The sequence below is a fragment of the Nymphaea colorata genome, chromosome 6 (genome assembly GCF_008831285.2).
Source record: "Nymphaea colorata isolate Beijing-Zhang1983 chromosome 6, ASM883128v2, whole genome shotgun sequence".
Classification (NCBI taxonomy): domain Eukaryota; kingdom Viridiplantae; phylum Streptophyta; class Magnoliopsida; order Nymphaeales; family Nymphaeaceae; genus Nymphaea; species Nymphaea colorata.
The window spans coordinates 5536010-5549539 of record NC_045143.1 but is presented as its reverse complement, the minus strand read 5'-3'; the positions used below and the strand labels follow the sequence as shown (position 1 = coordinate 5549539).

Genomic DNA, 13530 nt, shown 5'->3' with positions numbered 1-13530 from the left:
AAAAAAAATATTATAGAGAAATCCCCATATTTCATGAAAACAACTTAAAGTGAAGTATAATTTGATCAAGTTAGTTTTTGTAAACATATAGAAAAAAGTGTGGATTAATAATGTATGATAAATTGAACTATCCTAATTACTCATCACATTTTTACTTTTTATTTAACTGTTTTCCATGATAAATTGAACTATCCTAATTAGATAGGTGGATGATTATAAAATGCTAGTCATCATTGCTCAAGCCAAGACATACATTTGGCGTTGGGTGACTTGAGTGAGTTGAGTTTACTCATCTTTTATATATATATCAGTCATCTAATCTACATCATTTGATATAACAAGATGGATACTTAAAAAAAATAATGAAAAAAAGTGATAAACATTTTCATTTTTTTAATTATATATATATATATATATATATATTATTTTTCTATCAATCGGTGAATTTAAATGATCGATCGATATATTGGTCCTCATGTGTCATTTTGGTCTCGAGAGAGGGCATTTATGTCTTCTAATAGCATAAAAACCCCATGAAGGTTTCTAAACTTCATCGCCATTCTCATCCATGGCGTGCACGGTGGTGGCTCCTGCGTGGCGAGGGCGTTTTGGACATTTCCTCCTCGTCGATTCGGTTTCTGACCATGAATCCTCTCGTCAGTCTCCCTTCGCTGCGCCTGAAAGTACCAGTTTTTTCCCATTTTGCCCCTGTCTGTTCCATCTACCATTCTACACCTACTAGCCAAGCTTCTGCACGTTCTCCCTCTCTCTCTCTACTTCTCTCTCGCATCATTCTCCTACCAGCATAACGCTTCAATCTCTTTGTTTTATTCCCTTAATTTTACGAGACCCCACTCTCATTCATCCTCCTCCAAACCTTCTCTCTCTCTCTCTCTCTCCCTCTCTCTCTCTTTGGGGGTCGAGTTTTCCGGCGCACATTCGACGACGGATGGCGGATTCAGAGATGGCGCGGACCAAGGATTTCTTCGCGGCGCCGGCGCTATCGCTCTCCTTGGTAGGATTTGTATTTTATTGAAGAAGCGCGCGGCGGAACGGAGACACGAGTCCTCCGGCCGCGCGTTTTACGTGGTGATGACTAATTTCGAGTTTGGTGCTGCAGGCCGGGGTCTTCCGGAACGGCGTGGCGGAGGCGCCCACGGAGGACAGCGTGGAAGAGAACAGCGGCGGCCTCGGCGGCGACGAGGCGGAGATGAGCAGCGAGAACGCCGGCGCCGACCGCTCCAACGACGACGAAGATGCCGACGGCGAAGGCGGCGCGAAGAAGAAGAGAAAGAAGTATCATAGGCACACGGCCGAGCAGATTAGAGAGATGGAAGCGTAAGTACTCTCTCTCTCTCTCTCTCTCTCCTGTCCGTAACTGAAAGGTCCTGGGCTCGAATCTGACGGGATTGTCTGTCGTAGGGGAAAATAATCTGAAAAGAAGAGAGGAATGATCGTGAATTTTTTTCAGCACTTTAACTAGTTTTTTTGCCAGTCATTTGTCTGCAAGAAAAGTTTTGTACCACCAAAAATTTATGATGGTAGTTGTGTTCTCCTTTCAGTTTCACATCAAGCAATTCATACACACAGATACGAATATATATAGATGCATATACATATGTATATATGTATATACATACACAAATTATGAAAAAGATGAGCCTAAAATTAGATATATCTGCATGAGTTTCAACCTTAGGTCTTTAGGAAATTACATTCACGAAGCTGCTTAAAGGGCTATCATGCGACTACGAGCTTAAGATTTCCGGTAAACAAAAGAGATGTTTGACTGCATAACTTTTGGTGTAACTTGGTTCCTGATATATATGAATCATTTTATCATCGTTCTAGGGATAAGAAATCGATGGTCTAAGATCTTTTCCTAAAGCCAAACAAGTACAACTCAAGTTTTTTTAGTTGAAGGTGTGCTCCAACTACCACGTCTTAGGCCAAAACAAGACCAAAGAAAACCTACTCAAACGACAAAATGGAAGAATTAGGACCTCATTTAGGGTCATCTACTTGGCACTCTCTACGTTATCTCCTTATCTCTAGCTCCCCAAGTACGGCTCAAATGTGTTAGTCAAATTTGGCAGTGCTTGCTAGAATGTGAAGAAAAGGATATGGTTTTTACTAGTTTGTATCGTACAGTCGATAGATGATTGATACTCTTCTGCAACATCTCAGCCGTCCTAGCCAACTTCTCAGTCAGTTTGGCCTTCTTGGTGATCTTTGCTTGTAGGTAGAACATGTGTCCTTTTGTCTTTCTATAGAATAAAAGTTGCATTACCGATCAGTAAAAGGTCCGATTCAGTTCGCACTTTGGAAAAAAAAGGGGGATGCTTAACTTTTGTCAAATGGTGAAGCAAGAAAATAGAAAAGGGAGGGAGAAATTAGCTTTAGAATTTCACTTTTTCTGTGAAAACACTGTGAATCAACACTTTTATGCCATGTTCTTCTTTGTTTCTTTCTTTTTTCTTCATCTTCTTTTGATTCATCTCTGGTAAATCCAGACTTTCTAGCTTCTTGTTAATAAGTCTCACTATTATCATTATTATTTTATTTTTCCTTATTTTTATGTCCTTTCACTGTAGAATTTTGACAAGATTCCTACGTAACAAGTTTTGAAACTGATCTTTAAGGGTTGTTTGGCAATGAAAACAGTTTGTAACTGTTCCATAAATATGTATTAAACATTAAAACGGATTCATGGAACACTTTTTAAATGTTTTATGAATCTATCTCAATCTCCATGGCATGGCAGATTTAACTATTTTCTTTGCCAAACAACCCTAAAAGCTCTTTTGACAACAGTAACACATTTGTTACTGTCCAATGAATTTGCTCCAATAAATGAGGTGAGGTAGATTCATGCAGCTTGTGTTTTAGTGTGTCATACAGAGATTCATAAGATAGTAACACGTCGAAACGGCCCTTAATGGACTACAGTTTATGTTGATTTATTTAGTACGAGAAAGATACTTATCTAAAAGTATATTAGTATAGGTAGGTGAGAACGTGCCTGCAGAGGTTAGATGAGACTACTCCGCTACGTTGGCATTTAGATGACAGATGGGCAGGTTCTCATGGAGGATCTAACTACTTGGTCCATTTCCTTTTCATTTATTTCATTTTTTTAAGAATTTAATTAAATATTTATTTACTTTAATCTGATTTGATTCAATGCTACCTTTATCTTATGTATGATCGTATCTTTTTCTTTTCTCTTTTGGATGGACATGGTGTCATCGTCCCTTTATCACCGCTCTGATATTCTCTCATGCAAGTACTGCCGGCTTTGGTTTTCAGGCTTTTCAAGGAATCTCCCCACCCGGATGAGAAGCAGAGGCAGCAGCTCAGCAAGCAGCTTGGACTCTCGGCTCGCCAAGTCAAGTTCTGGTTTCAAAATCGGCGTACACAAATTAAGGTACCTCGACTAACTTTTCCAATTCATTGCCATACACCGTCTGGGAGTTGTAGACAGAAGCCACATGTGGGCTTGTGTGGGCAGTTGCCCACATGATTCCATGAAATTTCTTTATTTATATTGGTGCTCTCAAATATTTGCTCATCTTTACACATTGGTGCATGCTCCTAAGCGTTTAAACTTTCCTGCATTAGTGCCCCTCAGTCTAAGATATTTGGCTCCGCCACGGCTTTTAGAGAGCTTTTGATAAGTAAATCATATATATGCTTTTAGAATACATGATCTTAAAAGACAGAAAGTTTTGTTTCATGAAGCATAGTATGGTTATGGATATTGTTTATAGATCTAATAATTAGAAGAAGAACACTAATAGGGTAAATTTCGTGAAACAAGAAACATAGTGTTTTAGAAACTTGTAGTTTTCATAAGACTATATTTTTCATAACAAATGCCCTCTTAATTTCTGTTTGTCCATCATGGGTGGAGCCAGAAAATTCAGTAGAATGTTTTAAAAATAGAAAATTCCGGTAGAAAGTTTTAAATTTCTAACGGAAACCAATATATAAATGAGAAAAATTGCTCAAATATATCGACATAAAACTAAGAAGTTTTTTAGGGTTTGTGTGGTAAACGCCCCACAGATAGCCCCACACACGTAGCTCACACCTACCTCTGCCCGTGCTGCCCATGAAATTAGACTAGGTAGCTTGATTATACATAAGAAAGGATCATATGTAGGATTTGTATGATAATAAAAGATAAATCCAAATCGAAATCAAATGGGTTCACAAACACAGGCTTAGAAAGTTTTTCTCAGGGAGCTGGAAAGATGATTCTCTCGTTGCAAGGCTAAAACCAGTTTAGGCCAGGGGCCAAAGCCAAGCACCGGATTCAAGTGGATCCAAACGAAAACTATTTAGATCTGACCTGGACCCGACCCGCCTAGCTGCTCTAATGAAGGTGGAGGCAGCATGGAGAGGGCAGGGTTTTCTGGTTGTCATATGAGAACAGAGGTGTCATCCGTATGACAGAGAAAAGATGATTACGCCTGGTTGTCAAATTGTACCTCCCCTTTTTTTATTGTGGGGCCCGCTCAAAGCGGTCTGGGGCGCCCTCCCTCTGGCCCCACCTTATCCGCGGACCAGAAAATGAAGCTCAATCTTTTTCTTGCCGTTAGGTGGTGCACCCCCGGAATGACAGTTATCACCGGCATTCTTGGTTGTAAAAAAAAAAAAGATTTATAACTTCACCCTCTTCTTTCATATATATATATATATATATATATATATCAAAGAAGAAAATCCTCCAACCATCTAAATCTCCGTCTTAATCACGGTCACCGGATACATGAAGCAGACAGTGTGCTTTAAAAGGTTGCAGAACTCTTTCATCCAGACTTGAACACAGGATTTCTTCTTTGGAAGCAATGTTTTAAGATGTCGACCTTCTCAAATACTCCGTTTGAGAAGCTGCATAGTGCATCCGGTCAAACCCTCTTCCTCTCAAATGTGCAGGAATTTGCCTTTGTTTCTTGTTTTGCAAATTTTGTAAAGTTTCTATGAAAAAGTTTTACTGTGGTAGGTGTGTTGTAAAGTAACCCTCAATATGGTAAAATTGGTTGTAAAGGGCCCTTAGTTGTGTTTGGTGTTGGCCGACTAAAGGAAGTCAGTTCCATAGGAAGTTAATCACATAGAAAGAAAACACAAGGCAATAAATATCCATTGATTTTTTCACTTTTCGAAGATCCTTGGAAGCTTTCACCTGGTGAAGTTGGTTATATGCACAGGCTTATTTACCTTTGCATTGTGCATAGGACCACACTACAGGTCCATGTACATGACAGTACCTTTAGAGCTTTCACGCTAATAAACCATAAGAATGTTGCAGTGTGGCTTTGCTTTTTGTCGCCGAATGAAATGGACCACTTAGTTGGTGTTGTCGTGGTAGAGTACACTAAAAACTAGATGAAGAGTTCCTATGGTTAACTTAGTAGGATGATCTTTACTTGGACCAGGTCTCACACCTTAAGTGGCTTCTCTACTGATCAAAAGGGAAAAAAAAGAAAAAGAAAAGGAAAAGTAGGCAAGAAGCAAGACGGCTTTGATCAGAGGAAGATAATATTCGTATTCTTAGAATGTAAATTTTTAAAATGTATGTCTTGTTTTAGAAAATACAATACGATTATGACAAGCATTTTGATTTTTATATTTAAAAGCAAGTTACATAATCACATTATGTTGTCTAAAACAAGAACATGAAGAATATATGTTTCTAAGAGACAATACTTTTATCGTGAAATGTTCTCTAAAAAGCTAAACAGGTAAAGTAACATCTACCCGATACATCAAGCATGACATGGATTGCGCTTTTTCTTGGTGTTTGATAGCCAAATGAAAGCAATTGGAAGATGGAACCCAAACACCAGCCGCTCATGCATGAACACACAGTGGTTGACAATCAATAATGCCATAATTTTCTATTTGCTTCGCAGGCGATTCAGGAGCGCCATGAGAACTCGGTGTTGAAGACAGAGATGGAGAAGCTCAGAGAGGAGAACCAGTCGATGAGGGAGGGCATGAAGAAGGCTGCGTGCCCTAACTGCGGATACGCGGCCGGGTTGAGAGATGCTCCCATCAACACTGAAGAACAGCAGCTGCGTATTGAGAATGCAAGGCTCAAGGCCGAGGTATACGTTGTGCCACAGTGGAGCTATAGCCAGCCATATATGAGTTATAGTCTCTCAGTTTTCTTGATTCATAGATAGAGACTTCGAGCTTTGTTCGATGTCTGTTCTGCTCTTCAGCTTTGTACTATGATCTATATGCAGATCGAGAAACTTCGAGCAGCAGGTGGAAACCTTCCCGGCCGCGCTGCCTCCCCGACGTCGTCATGCTCCGGCGGCGCTGATCAGGACAACAGAGGAGCCATAGATTATTGCACCGGCTTCTTTGGCCTGGAGAAGGCGAAGGTGGTGGAGTTGGTGCATGTGGCAATGGAAGAGCTTGTGAAGATGGCGACTGCTGGTGAGCCGCTGTGGGTCCGAAGTGTCGAGACTGGGAGGGACATACTAAACTACGATGAGTATGTCCGGCAGTTCTCACCGGAAACGGCAAATGACGGTCCCCGGCGGTCAGTGGAAGCATCTAGAGAGTCTGGCGTCGTTTTCATGGACGCACCCAAGCTAGTTCAGGCCTTCATGGATGTGGTACGCACATTTATATGCTCGTCATATTCTTATACACGAACCCTTTATGCTATGAAGATGCCATTTGGGCAGGTGTCCTAATGGTGTCATTTTTAATAGTTTTAAGCGTTTTTTAAAGTGTTCAATTGATTGCAATTTAATTTCATAAATTTATATACTTATAAACATCGGTTTCATTAAAAATTATATGAACCCTTCCCCTTTACTTCTTAAAGGTTTTGAATTGCTTAGCGAAACCTGGACGTCAAACCGGCATCAACTGTAGATCTTATATCGTTGCGTGCATGATGAGAGTGAAGGAGATCATTCCCATCTGACAACTCGAACTAACGCTACTTCCTCTTCTTTCATAGAATCAATGGAAGGAGTTATTCCCATGCATGGTTGCCAAAGCAGCCACAGTTGAGGTCATCGCCGACGGAGACGATGGTGGTACAAAGAATGGCGCCGTACAATTGGTAAGGTCATATTCACACACACTATATATATATATATATATATATATATATATATATATATATATATATATATATATATATATATATATATATAGAGAGAGAGAGAGAGAGAGAGAGAGAGAGAGAGAGATTAAAAATATTGTTATGTATTGCGTGCATTAAGTGTAGTTTTATTTATAGTGAGCGTGAAAGTCAAGGTACAACGGATTCAGTATATAAGAGTTGAAAGGATGACTTACTTTTTCTTTGTGAAGGCTTGAGCTGATCAATTAATGGGTTAAGTACAGATGTTTGCAGAGCTACAAATGCTTACACCAATGGTGCCAACTCGGGAAGTATACTTTGTGCGTTGCTGTAAGCAGCAGGCAGCGGATAGCTGGGCCATTGTTGATGTGTCCATAGATCGAGCCAATGACAATGCCGATGTCAAATGCCGAAAACGGCCTTCAGGCTGCCTCATTCAGGACAAGGCTAACGGCCATTCCAAGGTCAGTTTAATGCACCAAAATTATATTTTATATATATATATATATATATATATATATATATATATATATATATATATATATATATATATATATATATATATATATATATATATGTTCTTTTTTAATTGGTGGTTGCATTTGTTTTATGTTCGTTATGTTTTTCATAGATAACATGGGTTGAACATCTGGAGGTGAAGAAGATGGCAGTTCATAGCATGTACAGGACCATCATTAACAGTGGGCTGGCCTTCGGTGCAAAGCATTGGATGGCAACCTTACAACTTCAATGTGAGAGGCTTGTTTTCTTCATGGCAACTAACGTTCCAACCAAGGACTCCAACGGTGAGTTGCTTCGTCAAGATTGATCTTCTCTTTGCCCTGCATCTAAATCAAAATGCACATCAAACTGAACAAATGTTGGCCGTAACACTGCTTTTCGAAGCTTACAGTTGACATTAAGATATGAAATTAGGAGATTGATCTTTATAAATCCGGAAACAAATAGTTTGGAAATGGTTTTGAGATTTTGATCTTTTGGTTGCATGGAATTCTAGAGAATGCAAGTTTTGGGCACAGATGGAAAGAGAGAGTGTTTCCTTTAACTGGAGTGATGAATATTATTTCGTCCAACTATTGTAGGGGTGGCGACACTAGCAGGAAGGAAGAGCACACTGAGGCTGGCGCAGAGGATGAGCAACAGCTTCTACAAGGCGGTGGGAGCTTCCACCTACCACACTTGGACCAAAGTCACGACCAAGACGGGCGAGGACGTCAGAGTGAGCTCCAGGAAGAACATCAGCGACCCGGCCGAGCCCGTCGGCGTTATCGTCTGCGCCGTCTCCTCCGTCTGGCTCCCCGTCTCCCCACTCGCGTTGCTCGAGTTCTTAAGGGACGACACACGAAGAAACGAGGTAATTAATCCATCCATTTCTTCCCAAACTTCACCAACTACCAGTTTCACGATCTCTCTCTCTCATCCATTACCTCCCGAGCTTCACCATCTACCAAGGCCATCTACCAGTTTCTTGATCTCTCTCTCTCTCTCTCTCTCTCTCTCTCTCTCTCTCTCTCTCTCTCACACACACACACACACACACACACACACACACACACACACACACACACATAATCGTTTGAGATCAGTATGAGATCTTTCACATTTAATGGAAGGTGATCATTGAGTGTTTTCCATGGCGCAGTGGGATATAATCTCGAACGGAGGGTCAGTGCAGACCATAGCCAACATAGCGAAGGGGCAAGATCGCGGGAACTCGGTGACACTTCATGTACGCTCTTGCATCAATCAAAACATGACCAAGTTCATGAAATTTCATCCGTATTTCTATTATGTGCATCACATCAGAGGTGAACAATTTCATGATCTTGGTCGCATGAATCATGCATCATATGTCTTAGGTTGATAACCAGCAGGAACTTACAGTAATCTAGATTCTGCTCATTTGGGTTCTAATATTTGTTCTGATTCTCTGCGTGCTCGCAGGCAACTAAATCTAACGATACCACCATGTGGATACTCCAAGACACTTGCACCAATGCTTATGAATCGATGATCGTCTATGCTCCTGTGGACATCACGGGCATGCAATCGGTGATGAACGGCTGCGATTCGAGCAGCTTGGCCATAATGCCATCTGGGTTCTCCATCTTACCCGATGGGCTCGAGAGCAGGGCCCTGGTGATCACGTCTAAGCGTAACGAGAAGGCAAGCGAAGGAGGGTCGCTGCTGACCATGGCCTTCCAGATACTTGCTAACACTTCGCCTACCGCCAAGCTCACCATGGAGTCCATGGAAACTGTAAATACCCTAATTTCTTGCACTATTCAAAAGATAAGGACGAGCCTTCATTGTGAGGATGCATGACATAAAAATTCGAAAGTATGTAGTCATTAATTGTTTTTATTAGTGATGCAAGTTATTTATCATCATTTGCCTCGTAGGAGAAATGTTTATAAAGGTTGGCATATTGTGCTCTAGGGGTTCTTTTATTCAAGACAAAATCTTTTGTCATAAGAAAAACTTTGGAATGTGGAAATTTTTTCTAGTCAAAATATATGTCTAGCAAAAGTTTTGCAAGGTTTGGTTGAATAGGAAAAGAATATATATATATATATATCATGTTTGGCTGAATGAGCAAGTCTTACAAGATAAGGTGGTGATCCAGTTTAGAAAGGGTCTTTTCGTCTTCACGAGGGGAAAAAGTTTGACTGAGTTAAAAGGGTGGGTAAATGGCAAAATTTTGCTGGACAGAAGTTTGCCTTGTTAGATAAAAGTAAGGGAAGTAGACGAGAAGCCGCCATTTTTGGCAAAAGTTCTGCAGGAAACAAAAGCTTTACAAAGTTATAGATGTGCCTGGAATCATGGACGGTATGGATGAGCAAAGCAGCAGTCGCAGTTGGTTCAACTTTCATATGAATCATTCCCCGTTCTATAGGTTTGGTGATTCGATGACAGGTGAAGATTACCTTGCCTTCTTCCTCCTGTTCTCGGGGTTCTTCAAAACTTATGTGGGAAGTCATACACCAATCAACTGTAATATAAGATATCCACCATTTGCAGTACAGAAAAATAACGCCCACAACAATCAAACTGACAATCTAGCTCCCACGGACCACCACCTCAACTAAATATGCTACACCCCTTGGTGCCGTTCTTTAGGATTTGAAAGCTACAACGGATGTCATAGAACAAGCCACATCTCATGGTCATTTAGCTGCTTCCAAAGAAGGGTCAATTAAGAGAGAGAGAGAGGGAGAGGGAGAGAGAGAGAAATCAAACAAGTCTCGAGCACTGCAATTTATAAAATCAATGTGGGTGAGCCTGGGCTCAACTACTTGATGGGACTCATCTGCACATTGTTCTACTACCATATATGGAAGAGGGACCTTAATGGTCAGTTCGATTACTGTAATCACGCTCTCTCGATGGCTGTCCCTTTTAGAACTTTAATTTGGTTTCCCAGTTTCGTCTTATTAATTGTTGAAGAAAACAGGAAATTCATACCTGCTGGTTTTGTTTCATACACAAGATAGATATGGCTAGGATGGCCGCCACACAACACGTTCTTTCATTAGATGAAGAAAGGAAAAGGAACAACTAGCAGTCCCCCAAGGCACATCACTTACCTCCTTGTCTCGTCATATATAGCGAACCATGCGCACAATGAAGAGCCACTAGGCCCACTACCCAACATGGCATTAACCCCTCACCGCTACACCATCTACATACACCATGCCTTTGGATGTCCACATGCGTCATATTTTTTCTGTCATTATATCTGTTCAATTAGAGTCTGCCAACGTCTGCCGTCATTATATGATCTTGTTCTATATGCTTGATCTAATGAACACAACTGCTCGGAGGGTAAGCTGAACACTAGAAAAATCGGAGAGTGAGCAGGCATTCTTCAGAATCTCAGAGTGCCTGATAAGAATTCGAATATTTGTTTTAGGCTAAGACTTCTCTTTCTTTCTTTTTTTTCTTTTCATAATGTGGAGTATTTGCTTTAATTGTCTATGAAAAGATGTCCTTTTGATGTGGTCTCCGCGGTGTGGTACTTAAGTTCAATTGAGCCACGTTACGTGAATAATTAGGATAAAAGGAAACTCAATTGTGCGGTTACTAATTTTTCATAGCTGTTTCTAAACTTCATTTGTCAGTGATCTATACGATACTGACTCCCCAGTTCGGTTCTTTTGAAGTCATTTCTCTGTTACTAACAATAATCTTTGTAGCTATATGTCAATTTAACCATTTACTTCTATGAACATATCTGTCAACTGATTAAGGAAAACAGAGCGTTGAAAGTATTATTCCACTAACAAGCAGAACAGAGTTAATGGCGAGTAGTTCCGGGAAAAAAAAAACATGAAAACGAACCGTTACAAACAGGTCATTTCACTCCCTGAATTTTTGAACTTGCTACTGTGTTAACCATAGATATAAATTGCTGTTGGTGCTTACAAATTCTTGAGAAGTGAGAACAAGCTGTACCACTTTCCTGATATCAAACAAAGAGAAAGATATCCTGGTGAGAGATCGTAGCATCTGCAGAACAATGTCCTATTTCACAAAATTTTTCGTAGATTCTTCTTTGAAGTCTTGATGGCCATCCATCAGCCCTTCTATTTCCTCTCTGTGATCTTCTGTTGCTTTTTCTACGTCACTTTTATGTTCTGGCTTTGGTAATGGCTTCCTCACCGACTGCTGATACATCGCTCCTCCCCCAATTGTCACCAGCAAAAAACCCAGCCCAGAAGGGGTGGCATGTTTGTCCCAAACTGCCACATTGATCAACACGGTGAGCAACTTGTTCACCACTCCAGTTACAGTAAATGCTGTAGCAGAAATAGCCTTCCTTGCTGCGAACCCGAAGAAGCTTATTGAGAGCCCAAAGACACATGATGCAGCGACTGCTATTGCTGTGATCATGGTGTTCGAATCTGAATCTCCTTCAGCAAGCTTTTTGGGATTCAAGAGGGCCAAAATTTCCTGGAATTCTCCGGTCATTAACCAGAAAACCGGCGCAATCATCAAAGAAATCAGATTGTTGTAGTAAACAAAACCCCAGGTACTCAATCCGAGATTCATAACCAGATGCTTTATGTAGACCATCTCTGTGGTTATGACCACCAGATACGCGAAAGCCCATGAATAAGCAGTTAGTGTGAACGTTGAATCACAAGAGACATACCCAACTGCACCAGCAAGAATCACTACCAAGGATGCAAATGTAGCTCTTGATGGCCAAGGTTGCTTTCTGAAAACTGTATCAGAAACAGCGACCAGAAGAGGTGTTAGGGATCTGAAAACAATGAATGTGTCTACGTTTGCGTTCTTAAGGAGGTTGGTGTTGGTGAAAACGGCGAGGTAGAAGATGGTAGCTGCAGGGAGAAATTTGCGGGCCATGTCATATGTGAAGGGATCGTGTTGAAGGAGGCCAAGCATAGAAAATGACCGAACGCCGACGACGGAAGTCAGGTACTGCAGTGCGGTGAGGATGGCTGGAAAAGAGAACATGGTGACTGCGAATTTGTTGATAATGGCAAGTAAGGCTGAGGACAGAGCATATCCGGCTACAATGGCTGGTACGTAGTACCTGTTAGAAGCGTCCATGCCTTTCATCATCTCTACAATTCTTGGGATTTCCTGGAGCTTCTTTCTCTCTATATCTCTATCTGAAAAAGATGAGTTAACAATCTATTTGAAGTAAACTCCATGTACACCTTTGATTACCAATGAAGCATCTGCTCAAGCTGCGTAAAAAATGATCATGGCGGTTGACATTAGGCTTATTCCATAAGATGATAAAATGGTATCTGTATTTTATTTCGAACATCTGTTTCAAACCGTCGGATCTAAGCTTTTGGCAAGAATCATCATGGGTAATTCCACGCTTGCCTGTTTCTTCAAGCAACTCAAGACTGAGAATCTGAGATCCAGAAAATCCTCAATTACTTACGCGGTTGCTTTCGAATCAACGCTGGTTTACGGCTTGTTAATCTTAATACCATAATAAAGTTTAAAGTTAAACAAATGGCTTTCTGACGCAGGAGCTAGTCTATCTAGTTTAGATCTTAGGATGGATCCATATTTATCTGTTTCATTTAAATTCTTTCATCTACTTCATTGAAGTATCGTGTTTGGCCCTCTCCTTTCATTTTAGGTTTGGATGCAAAGAGCCAACATGCATAAGAAGTCCTATCTAAGGGTTTTGTTCTTTTGACAGTTAATGAAGATTTATTGTTTGAGTTTGCCTTAATCTCCTTTGTTGATTCTTGTTTTATTTCTGTTTCATTTTTATTTACTTTTCTTGTAATTCTACTTTTTCTTCCCTACCATTAGAGTGGGCTGCATCACTTTCTTAATTATTAGGCTGGTTTACTCCTACTTTACCAGTTGGCTTTACTGAAATTTCCTATAATTTTTTGTTT

At 40.5% G+C, this 13530-nt stretch overlaps 2 protein-coding genes across 3 annotated transcripts; one reads left to right on the top strand and one right to left on the bottom strand.

Moving 5' to 3' along the window:
- Positions 1 to 805: 805 nt before the first annotated feature.
- On the top strand, positions 806 to 9525 carry LOC116255420 (homeobox-leucine zipper protein GLABRA 2). Of its 2 annotated transcripts, none has more exons than XM_031631224.2 (11): positions 806 to 1015; positions 1121 to 1338; positions 3310 to 3427; positions 5919 to 6113; positions 6255 to 6632; positions 6986 to 7090; positions 7378 to 7578; positions 7746 to 7920; positions 8218 to 8489; positions 8778 to 8943; positions 9080 to 9222. In XM_031631224.2, exons 1-11 carry the CDS (start codon positions 950 to 952, stop codon positions 9085 to 9087), a joined length of 1902 nt encoding a protein of 633 aa, XP_031487084.1. In that variant the 5' UTR covers positions 806 to 949; the 3' UTR covers positions 9088 to 9222. The 2 variants fall into 2 exon arrangements, with proteins under 2 accessions (XP_031487084.1, XP_031487083.1); XM_031631223.2 differs by having other exon boundaries at positions 807 to 1015; positions 8778 to 8864; positions 9080 to 9525.
- Positions 9526 to 11659: 2134 nt separating this feature from the next.
- LOC116255936 (GDP-fucose transporter 1-like) lies at positions 11660 to 12732 on the bottom strand. Its single transcript, XM_031632028.1, has one exon. The coding sequence runs from the start codon at positions 12722 to 12724 to the stop codon at positions 11660 to 11662; it is 1065 nt and encodes a 354-aa protein (XP_031487888.1). The 5' UTR covers positions 12725 to 12732.
- Between the last annotated feature and the right edge of the window lie 798 nt (positions 12733 to 13530).